The 12,080-nt window shown below is 43.1% G+C and overlaps 1 protein-coding gene across 1 annotated transcript in view; it reads right to left on the bottom strand.

The window, feature by feature from the left end:
- The window catches only part of KLHL2 (kelch like family member 2), a 513,313-nt gene that overhangs the window by 33,704 nt on the left and 467,529 nt on the right, over positions 1-12,080 (bottom strand). Inside the window, exons 12-13 of the mRNA XM_078677021.1 lie at positions 6,817-6,945; positions 5,244-5,384 (exon numbers count right to left, since the gene is read on the bottom strand). Of these exons, the coding sequence (XP_078533147.1) occupies positions 5,244-5,384; positions 6,817-6,945 (270 nt within the window). The remainder of the gene's footprint in view (positions 1-5,243; positions 5,385-6,816; positions 6,946-12,080) is intronic.

Genomic DNA, 12,080 nt, shown 5'->3' with positions numbered 1-12,080 from the left:
CCTCCATGCTCCCACCGTGCGACTCTTGCCGTGGTAAAGTACCAATAATGCGCCATTTTGAGGAACATTTCCTTCCCAGCAGTGCTACAGGATAAGGCTCTGGCCCTATGGATTATGTCATGCCATTTTTTGGGGGAGAACTCATGTTCAAGTTCGGACTCCCATCTGCGCTGCGTGGGGGACTTAGTGCTATGTTTAGGCGTAAGCAGAAAGGTGTATATCTCTGAAAGCAGGCACTGGTTCGAGCTTCGGGTTATGTACCATTTTTCAAACTTTGTTAGTGGGCGGCTGGCATGGAGGCGCACCTGTGCTTGAGTCACCCAGTGTCGCAGGGCAAGATATTGCCACTGCACATCTCTGGGAACTCCAAAGTCAGAGACAAGTTGAGAGAATTCCATTACTCCCTTCGTCGAAGAGGTTGCCAATTCTTTTGCAGTTGGCCTCCTTCCATTTGATATAACTATTCCCGTCTCTGGCCGGGGGGAACTCTGGGTTTACTATGAAGGGGGCCAGTAGTGATGTGGGGGTTGAGAGGCCTCAGGGCTCCTGCACCCTGTCCCATGCATTGAGGGTGACCCTCAAGACTGAAGAGACATAAACTCTGGGTGGACGGTGTTGTTTAGGGAGCGACGGTACCTTCCAGATATGCATGCCCATGATTGCATGATCACTAAAGCACCAGTACTTCTCCGAAGCAGGCCTGTACCATTCGATAATATAGCCCAGCTGTGCAGCTTGAAAGTAGCGATCCTGGTGTTGAACACCCAGCCCTCCATCTTCCTGCTTCAGGTGTGTTTGGTGGCGTGCCATGCAAGCTCTCTTCCCTCCCCAGATAAATTCCCAGATAAGAAGTTGCAATTTGGTCAACAGCAGCGATGGGGGCTGCAGTGGGAGAGTCTGCATCACATATAGGATATGGGGCACTAAGGTGATTTTGATGGTGGCTAGCCCACTCAACCATTACATCTTGGGCTGTCTTTTCGACCATGGGGAATATCTGTAGCCCTAGATAGGAAACTCCTCCGAGGACCATATAAATGGGAGCTACGCCGCCAGTTGACATTGGTCAGCTTTGGAGATAGTTAGGCTGAGGGATTGTGTTTTTTGGATGTTAATTTTGAAGCCGGAGACTTGGCTAAATTCTTCTAATTCCTGTAGGAGAGGAGGTAGGGAGGCAAATGGCTGCGTGAGGAAGAGCACCAAGTTGTCCGCGAAGAGCGAGATTTTGTGTTCCCTTTCTCCCGTCCGAATCCCCATTATTGTGGGGTGCTGGCGGATTCTTTACAGAAAGGGCATCATATAAAGAGCGAACAATAGAGGTGATAATGTGCACTTCATGATCCGGAAGGGCCGAGAGCCAATCCCGTTCACTTTGATGCGCGCCTCTGGGCTACTGTAAATACAGTCCACCCACCTCAAGAACCGCTCGCCTATACCAAATCTAGACAGTACCTGTTGCAGATATGGCCAGTGGACCCTATCGAAGGCCTTCTTGGCATCCACCACCAGGAGCAGGGTGAGCTGACAGGTGCATTGGATCTTATCCAAGAGCTACAAGAGGTGGCGCATTTGCCATGTCCTATCGCTACACTGTGCTCCGGTATGAAGCCAGATTGGTCTGGGTCCACCAGATAGTGCATATAAGGGACCAGACGAGCGGCAAGGATGCTAGTGAATATTTTCAGATCATCGTTCAGTAGGGATATGAGGTGGTATGAAGCACAATTTAACAGGTCCTTCCCCGGCTTAGGTATCAAAACCAACTCCGCCATAGACATGGTAGGAGCTTAAGACCCTGTGGCGCTACATGAATTAAAAAGATGGGTAAGCAGTGGAGTGGGACTGGAGGCAAAGCCTTTGTAGAAATCATTTGAAAAGCATTATTCCCTGGTGGATTCCCTGAGGTGAGCTCCTGTATAGCTCTCAAGACTTCGTCCTGGGTTGATATCCGCATCTAGCCTAGTTGCTTCTGAAGCCGGGAGAGAGGCCACTGGTGCGTTGCTCACATATGCCTCAGCTGCCACTGGGTCTAAGGAGTCTGATGAGTAGAGGGTGGTGTAAAATTTCTCAAATTCAGCAGCAATGGCACTATCTGTTTGAAGGATATACCCTTGAGAGCCTTTGATCTCTGTAATGCGGAGTACATTTATCTGGGAGCCTAGCTGATGTGCCAAAGGCTTCCCTGTTTTATTCCCTCCTTCATAGTAGCGTTGTTTAGTGCATAAGAGGGCATACTCAGCCCAGCCATAATCCAGGGCCTTCAGTTGCTTTCACCCAGTGGTGAGTAGGCGCCTGGTTAGGACCGAGCCTGTGCGATGATGCACCTCTTCCAATTCCTTAATTTGTGATTCCAAGAGATCCCTATTATCTCTCCTATCCTTACTCAGTCTGGCTGCTGTGGCTAAAAACTGCCCCGTATAACTGCCTTCATTGTGTTTCAGAGCAGGGAAGAGGGGATAGAAATGTCATCATTAATCATTAAGTAAGATTGTATGGCCTCCGAATCTCTTTAATGTTTGTGTCATATGTGAACAGTTTGTGGTTTAGCCTCCAAGTTTTCTGACGTGTGGGTTCCCCAGATAGCTGTAACACAAGGGAAATCGGAGAGTGGTCTTAGAGAGCCACCACCCCTGTTATGACCTCCCGTGTGGGGAAGTCAAGAAGAGGTCTATGCTTGCATAGGTTTGATGAGCCGCTGAGAAGAAAGTGTATTCCTAAGCGCTGGGATAGCAATGCCTCCAGGCGTCTACTAAACCAATTTCTCTTAGCCTTTGTTTCATACAGTCCGAGAGCGACCTGGAGAATGGTAGTCAGCGCTTCCCCAAGAAATGTTTCCTGCTGTTCATTTGGACTGTATATGGAGGCGATAGTATAGATGCGACCCCCCCAATGGCATCCATAGCACTATCATTCTATCTGGTGTTTCTGCATGTGTACTTAGCACCGTCCCCAGGAAGTGTGTTGCTAATACAATGGCCACTCCTGCCCTCTTCCCATCCACAGAGGAGAAGTATTGTCGGTCAAACCACTTCGGAGGTGTTTCCAGTCAGATCCAGTTCCAGTCAGTTCACATGAGGTAAGTCTCCTGCAGTAGGCAGATGTCGCAGTGGGTATCACTAAGCACAGCAATAAGTGTGAGTCTTTTGGTAAGTTAGTTCAGGCCCCAAATATTAAAACTCAGTATCACTTAGGTATGCTTTTGATGTCAGAAGATGGGGCATTGCTTCCACTGTTCATTTATTTTTTGAAAATTTCTAACAGTTTTTTGGGTTGATTAATTGCTGTATCAAGTTGTTTTCAAAAGAATGCTGTTTTGGAGTTTCGAATGTGCCTGTTGGAGGAGCTTTGTCTTTTTCGTAGAAGTTTGAGGTGAAACAGAGATGGAGTGGAGTTCCATGCTTGTAGGTACTAATAGCCGATATGGTGAATGCGTTGATGTTGCGGGTGTCTCTTACCCATTGTTTGGCTTTCATAGGTTTTCCCTTAGAGATAATTGCTTTTTTGGAGATGACGAAGGGGATGCAATGGTGGTCGGTCCAGTCACAGGGTAGGCTAGATTTGAATAGTGATTTCTTTTGCAATGATTAGATCTAAGGAGGCCCCTTTGTTACAGGTGGGTCTGTTGCAGGCTTGGATAAATTGAGGTCCTAGAGGGAGGATTTAAAACTGTTCACAAGAGGGTCAATGGTGTTGTTCCATTTTACGTTAAAGTCACTAAGAAAAATCTGGTTGTTATGCTCTTCATTATTGGAGGAGATGATTTCCATGATCTGTTTGATGAATGTGTGATTGTCGCTGGGAGGGTGCTAGATCGCGTGGAGAGAGCACATAGATTTGTCATTGGTGGTAAGGTTGATCTTAAGGTATTTGTAGGAGGGAAGAGATAGAGAGTGTGTTTGTTTCATAGTTAACGTAGATCTGTGTTTACAGGCTAGGTCACCTCAGGAGCGACTTGATCGGTCTAGTCTGATGATGTCATGACTGGGAGGAAGTTGTATTTCCAGAATTGGGGATGCAGACTCGTTCAACCAGATTTCAGTGAGTATAGGGATATCAAGGTCAAGGTTAAGTATAAGATCAGCAATGTCTGCCACATGTTTCACCAGTGAGCAACAGTTGATTACCCTGCATTTAAGAGAGGTTTGTTGGTGATAGTAGAGGTATGTAAGATGGACACCTACTTGAAGTTCTTGATGAACCTGGAGTCGAGGTGGGATTCCCAGAGAGGTTAGGGAATAATGGTCGTAATTTTTCCAGCAGGTATCTCTTGGTCAGTTGAAACAAGAATGTAAGTGGTAAGGAGAGCGAGGATATCATTATTCGATAACTGTCTAACTAGCTTATTGGGTCAGTGGACCAGCTACGTAGTGTGGTCTCTGTATTGGCAGGTCTAGGGGCAGTGTGGCTTTTGGAAAGTGGAATGTTGAGATTATGGAGGTGAGTTGTATGTAGGGACTAGTTATGCTCCAGGTTGGAGGCACTAGTTAAAGGGTATCAGTCCTAAACATTTGTAATTCAGAATTTATGTTATAATGCGTAAAGTGTGTATGGCGATTCCTGATTGGTTCCTGGCAGGTGGAGGCACTGCGATATGGAGATCTGGGCGAGTCCCAACAAATAGGAGGGCAGCCGTAAAAATGATCCACAGGCAACGTCTTAACAGTGGTAGGTTGATAGGGTATGGAGTAAACATTGTCTTTGTTGATAGGGGAGTTGGTACAGCTGTATGGTGCAAAATCATATCTTTTATTCTAATCTCAATAGGAGGTGAAAATCTCGGTGAATACCTGCGGCTAGCATTATTTACATTGAATTATTTTCCACCTGATTATAGCTCCAAGCTCTGAATAATCGTTGTGTTATTATCCCTGTATAAAGGCACAGCTTCACCACCTAGGCTGACAGTGGACATCCCAACAAAGAGTGAATTTCTGCATCAAGAATGAATCTGAGTTGTTGCTTTCAACAACCTTGAATGACACGTCAGATGATGTTGCCTCGTGAGTAATGCTGCTCTGCTCTTATACCTGTAGTAATGCTATGCTCTCATAAAGCACTCTGCTATTCCTTTTGAGGTGTAGTTTGGGAACTATAGTTTTATTTAAATAAATGAACCCCAAGTCTGCATTGTGCCATCACAAAAGCACATCTGCATCAAGTGTTATCTTTAGAATCTTCCAACATTTGCAACTTGAGCATTTAAGGAACTGTAAAGAACTTCCACAGTAAGACCTGTTACACACCTGCATTTCTTCGGCACATGTTCATATCCGCAGCCTGTTTCCATTCCCTCGCCGCAGGGTCGTATACTTCAACACTTTTTCTAACCAATGGACCATCATGACCTCCTACTGCATACAGTAAACCATTTAGTGCTCCAACTCCTACAAGAAATACATACATTAAAGTGTGTGGAGTGGTTAAGATGTCAATCTTTCCAAAAAGCCGGAGCAGTGACAAACAGACTTCCAGTTAGTTTTCAAAATCTGTTTATTCATAATGTCCCTGAATTTTTATGGTATCAAAATAAATATCTCTCCTGAATGTAGCATGTCTGGTAGAATATAATACAGTTTTACTATACTTTAAAACACCCTTACAGAGCAAGCAATAATAGCTAGTCTGTTAAATGCTTCAGTATTTGGTTTTATATTTTTAGCATTGCAGCATGCATTTCAAGATGCCTCACATCACTATGACCTTGCCACTACTATTTCCATAGATAATTTCTCCATAGCCTTACGTCTGTGGCACCCTCAACCCTAGACTATCTAGTCTCCCTCGGAGGCTGCCAGATAATCTCACTTTGACTATATCGCACTACAATTCACTTGTAGGGGGACTAAACATATTTCTGCAGCCTCAATTTTGTGGCTGGTCACATCATCCAAGAATAGCATTCTCAAGTGGGAACCCCATGCCTTCTGGATATTTTCACACAAATCAAGGGTAATTGAGAAGATGAAGTGCCAGAAAAGATGGGCTGGGATCGTGTGGCTGAAGATAATTACAGTAAGACTTATAAGCTCAGACTTCCCTCAAGAAATGTCAATATAAAAAGTGTAGCTTCTTCTTCTTCAGCAATCGATCATGGGAGTATATGATATGTGCTTAAATGATGTCCAACTCAAATACAATTAGGGTTTCAAAGAAGAAAACAAGAAGACTGCAGGTTTTCTTTACTGCAATGGACTGGGTACTCTTGCTTTGGATTAAAGACTCTTGCATAGTCCAAATGCACTTAAGGGCTCCCCAATTTTGATGGAGAAATAGGCCCATTATAGACTCGAGACAATTTCTTCTCTTACTGTAACCTCAACAGAGAAAATTGCAAGACTGGGGTTCACCTGTGGGTATGCACAATAGTATACCATTCGGAAAGGGAATTACATGAGCACCTGGTGCAGGCAGATCTCCTCAGAGACACTGGGCATGCACCAACTGTCCTTCTGACCCCCACTCCAGAGTGACCAGATGTCCATAATGTAGTTGGCCCCTTTATAATAGCCTTGGTGATCTCGCTGGTGTCAACTAGTATATATCAATGAGGGGTGAATTGAGATTCTGTAGATGATTCTGCTCAGACTTTTCGAAAACTATACAACAGCAGAATATTCATTGTGTATCGTTAATGCATGCATGCAATTTCAAAACGTTCTTCTTAAATACAATATATTCTGTCATTTAAGAAGCTGTGCATATGAAATAACAGAAGGCCAATGGTTGATTGGGCTATGACCACAAACTGAGGTAACACATTCTATAATAATTCATATTTGTAGATGATGAAATGGTTTTTACATGTGCTTTAATCACCTGCTCCGCTGCGTCTTGTACTCATTTCCACAATGTAAGTCCATTCATTTGCACTTGGGTTGTAACATTCAACTGTGCTAAGACACTGACGTGAGGCTCCATCATAACCACCCACAGCATACAGCATTCCTGTGTGTAAGAAGAAAGACATATCAGTGGGCTACGGGTCTACATAAACTTCGGCATAGCATTTCTTGTCGATTTAAGACTCATCATTAATATCCTTAAATATGTAAAGATAGTTGAGTGTATCTTTGTATGATATTGATCTATGAATAATTATTTGGCAATAGAAATATTGATAATATAAGAGATAAAGTACCCCCTACCATACTTTATAAGGATATTACAAGTCACTGAGGAGTTCCATAACCACATGGAAGAACAAGGCCAAGGCCAAGTTCCTTTAAAAGGTTACTGAATTACAAGGTGACTTGCAATATCCTTATAATGTATGCAAGGGGGTACTTTTTCCCATATAATACATGGTCACACTATCACCTTTGCCAAAAAACACTTAAAACCTTGGTGCATAGCTCTTTCATGTGAAAGAGCAAGTATGCTTCAAAACATGAAGAATAAAAATAAAACCTCTAGTGCAAAATTAAACACATAAAAAACCTGTTGGGATATTTGTGGCAAAGAGATATTAGAAACAGTTTAATGGAGTCAGCTTTTTTATAAAAAAAAAAAGCTGAAGTAACTCGGAATGAGAAAAAACATGCAGTAACAGTCTAGCTTTTCTCTATCTAAAGAGTTCAAAAACAAACATATTCTCTCTGCTTGTCATTGTAAGCTATTATAATAGAGTAGAAGAAAGAAAAGTAACATTCCGTTTTCGTTGCTTTAAACAGCTGCTTCAATTATGCTTTGTGACCTGACCTGCCTTCCACTTGGGCTACTGGCTCTGGTAGCAGGCATTGTGAAACCAGAACTCGACTGTAATAAGTTATTATAGTTATTATAGTTGAGTGCTGACGTTTTCTTTTTGTAATCGCCGCTGATTATAAAGAAATCAGAGACTGCAGATTATACAGGGTTTCGAGAATCCCATTTATTATATAAGTATTCTCACTGGAGTCATCTTGTGTGGATTATTCACATGCACATGTTTTGACCTGGATGACCTGTAAAGTAACTGGCAATGTAAACCCATTGGAGCTAATGTTTTAGCAGAGAAAAAGCACAGACACTAGCGACTGGAAAGAAACATGATTCCATGCTCGATGTAATACAATCGAAGAAAAACTCAGTAAAAAGCAGTAGATTAGAGTAAAATCTTATTTGCACAGATAAGACCACATCGCGCACACTTTTGGGAATAAAGGGACACACTCCATTACCGTCAGGAATTCTCGCATTAGATGCTGAGAAAGCTTTTGATAAAATTCACTGGCAATCCCTATTCTCATAATAACTTTATTTCAACTTTTTTGAGTCATAAAAGTACATAATTTAAAATACAACAATTTGGGTTTAAACGTCCGTGTTTTGATTTGCGATTGTGGCAATAAAAAACGACAAAGAACAGCAGAGTCCAAAACATTCAGAGAATTGATACAGGGTAGCATTTAAAGCCCAATTATTTAAAAAAAATTAATTAATATAAAAGTAATTAAAAAATCTATTAAACCTTTATATTGGGGCCGATTAGGAACAAGCAGAAGCTTCAGATGGAAAGTACAAAGTAATCCTAATGTCTATACATCGATTTCTAAAAGTCGCCCTCTCTTTATCCACATTTCCTGCAAAAATTTGGACATTGCAATAACAAATAGTGGTTTCATCTCAGATTTTAAAATTCTTAATGTGGCTGAATAGTTCCTTATGCCTAGGTTCCTACATACTTGTATGATCCATTTTTTCCTAGCCTTCTTATAGGCCGGGCAAAAAAAGACCACATGGACTTCTGTTTCTTCTTCCAAGTGACACCCAGGGCAAAGATAACAGGAACCATCTGACCACTTGTTTGTTAATGCAAGTAGCGGGAGGGTGCCATATCTGAATTGAAGGTAAAGCCTCCTTGTCGACGAAAGATATATAATATCCAAAGCTTGTTCAAAGGAGTAGCTAGATTTGTGATTCAGAAACACCCAAGTCAAGCTTGTGGTGGGATACGCTTGGCTTAAAGACAGCAAGTTATAATCTTTCAGGATTTTGGATAAAGTTTTTTTCGAAGTAATTGCACATGCTTCTTCCGGGGTTGGCCAAAGATCCTCTCTCCCAATTGCCTTGCAGGAGTCCCTTACAAAAGACAGCCAAGGTATACTTCTGACTGCTCCTGGTGACTGTAGGAACGACCTGAGCTCCTCCCTGTAGTGGCTTAGCTCCTCAGTACTCCAAAGCCGACGCCAATATAACAATGGTCGGCTTGAGATAAGATCCGCCACAGGAGGGACACCCAGGTACATCCTTAGTGGTACCAATGGGGTATTAATTGGCAATGCTGCGATACTTCGCAGGAATTTGTTTTCAGTTATCGTTAATATTTTAGTTTTACTGTTCCCCCAAAGTTCCGCCCCATATAAAGCTGCGGAGCGAGCTTGCACTTTGTAAATCTCCAACAGCGGGCTTATTGCCTTTGATGAACAGCCATTATTGATTTTCCTTATCCCACCTATAGTCTGTGTAAGCCTCAGGTTTGCCTTTTCGATTTGGGGATCCAGGCCATTTTATCATTCAGAGTCAGTCCAAGATATTCAAAGACCCTGACACGCTCCAATGGGATATCATTCATGGTTGGTTCCGGGTAGGAAGACGGTTTGGCGCTAAACACCATATATTTCGTTTTATTGATGTTAACTTGGAGATTTCTCTTTTTACAAAAGTCAGTAAATTCCCTTAATACTCTCTGCATCCCCATGGGTGACTTTGAAAGAAGCAGGCTATCATCCGCAAACATTAATGCTGGAAATTTGCTGGAACCCAATTTTGGGGAATCCAGATCTTTAGCTTGGTATAGGTCTTCCACTAGACCATTGAGGAAAAGCAAAAAAAGAGTTGGCGCCAGTACACAACCCTGACGGACCCCCTTATCAACCGAAAATGGGGCCGTCAGCTGTGCATCTTTTCCGTACGTCACTCTGGCAAAAGTGCCTTCATGAAGGCGTTGCAGTTGTAAACAGAGATAAGGGGGAACCCCCATAGTGTACAGAATCTTCCATAGTTGATCTCGATCAACCATGTCAAAGGCTGACTTTAGGTCAACGAATGTGAGATATAAACTCCCCTGTTCAAGTATGACATGCTTCCAGTGAATCAGCTGTAACCTGAATAGTTGATCCACTGTGGACATCTTGGCCCTGAAGCTTGCTTGAAGAGAGGTCAATATGGCCTGATCTTCAATCCATTCCTGCAATGTTTTAATTGTATATGAATTCGAAGTTTAAAGACCACGGTCTAAATAAACAGATTTCTCTCTCATTCCTGCAATCTCCCGAACAGTAACCTCCCATACAGTATTTGCAAGACATCGATAAGGCTGATAGGCCTATAGTTCAAGGGTTCTAATGGGGATCCCTTTTTGTAGATTGGGACGATCTCAGCGCCAGCCCATGTCGGCGGCGCAGGAAGACCATATTGAATTGCATTAATGAGTGCTACAAGATAAGGGGCCCAAATTAGCTGTTCGCTTTTAAATAAGTCACCCGGGATTTTATCCAATTCTGGGGCTTTGTTGGGTTGCAATTTGGCCAGGGCGGATTCCACCTCTCCCAATTCAAATGGGGGTGCATCAAGTAAACTTCGGGGATTAAAATTGCAAACTGAAGTGTTGTTTGAGTTTGACTCTAAAGGGGAAGTAGAGTACAGTCCTTTAAAATACGAGAACCAAGTGCCCTCATCAATGTTAAGGTCAAGCGTAGTTCTGCCCTCTGTTTTCCCATGGTGGACAAGATTCCAAAAGATTTTGCTATCTTTGTGCTCAAGGGCCCTCTTGATTTCTTGCCACCTGGCAGTTTCCCATTCAATTTTAGCATTCTCTATGGTACTCTTATGGACCTTTCTGGCTTCCCTAATACTTAAATGATCGGACCCCTGCAGTTCTTTCAGAAGGGCCTGTTACGCTAACCTGCATGCTTTTGTGTACCAGGAATTCCTAGGGTCTCCAGTTCTAAAACTACTCGTGCCACTCCTATAAAAGAAAGCAGCCAGAGCCTCAGTAAGTGTATGGTGTAGGTTTCCTATTTCAATATCAAAATCAGGATACTGACGTTTCCCTACCAGATCACTAACCCTTTCTAGTACCGGGATGATACTAGCATACAATTTGGGCAATGATTCCTCTGACTCGATTACCTTAGTCCATCTTATCCGCCTCCCTCCCTCTACAATGGTCAGATTGTTTTGGAACTTCTCCTTGTCTGTGTTATTAGTTCAGGACCATTTGCAGTCCCAAGTCATGACTAGAGGGTTATGAACGCTCTCAAATCTATCTCCTATAGCAAAACCCTCACCTTTTGCCATAGGTCCATACTAATCATGATATAATCAATGGTCGAGGACTGACCGCATCTCTCAAACGTCGGCCGACCGGGACTATCACTTGGGAAGCGGCCATTACAAGCCCTTAGTGCGAAGTTCAATGTCAAAGATGTTATCTGAAGGGCTAGCGGAGGGGATCGACTGGTAGAAATCATGTTTAGAGGGGGGGTTAACCAGATCGAGTCCTCTTCCTCAGTGATCAGAGATATGTCACCTCCTAACGGCTCAAAGTAACAGTTAAAATCACCACAAATTATAAATTTAAAATTTCCTTCCAGACTTGCTAAAAAATTTGTCAGACTGGTGATTGCCGGCGAGATCCCACCATACTTCGTCGGGCGGGAGTAGACATTTATAATTGCAAGTTTTTGAAAATTCTTGCATGTCAGGGTAATACAGGTTATGTCCGGTGAATGCGTCTCGATTCGCTTGACCATACAACCAAGATATAGAGCAACCCAAACACAGAGCCCCCCAGATGGTCTATCCATTAGGTCCTTAATAGCCCCCTCGCAATAAGCCACAAAACCTGCCCTATATTTTGGTTCTACCGCCCACATTTCCTGGAAAACACATATGTCATGGGTGTCAATGTATTCCCCCAAATCTGGCTGGTCAAGTTTAGAGGTGGAACCGGCTATGTTCCAGGACAATATTTTTGGACCGTCATTGGTTCCCTACTCTGGAGGCCCTTCTAGTCCCCCAGTTGGTATGTTACTGCCTATAGTCGAGTTCCCTGGCATGCCTGTTTCAAATGGGAAAAACAGAACAGGGTGGCTGGA

Source organism: Lissotriton helveticus, chromosome 2_1, assembly GCF_964261635.1.
Source record: "Lissotriton helveticus chromosome 2_1, aLisHel1.1, whole genome shotgun sequence".
Classification (NCBI taxonomy): domain Eukaryota; kingdom Metazoa; phylum Chordata; class Amphibia; order Caudata; family Salamandridae; genus Lissotriton; species Lissotriton helveticus.
The sequence above is the reverse complement of the archived record's forward strand: the minus strand, read 5'-3'. Positions and strand labels throughout refer to the sequence as shown.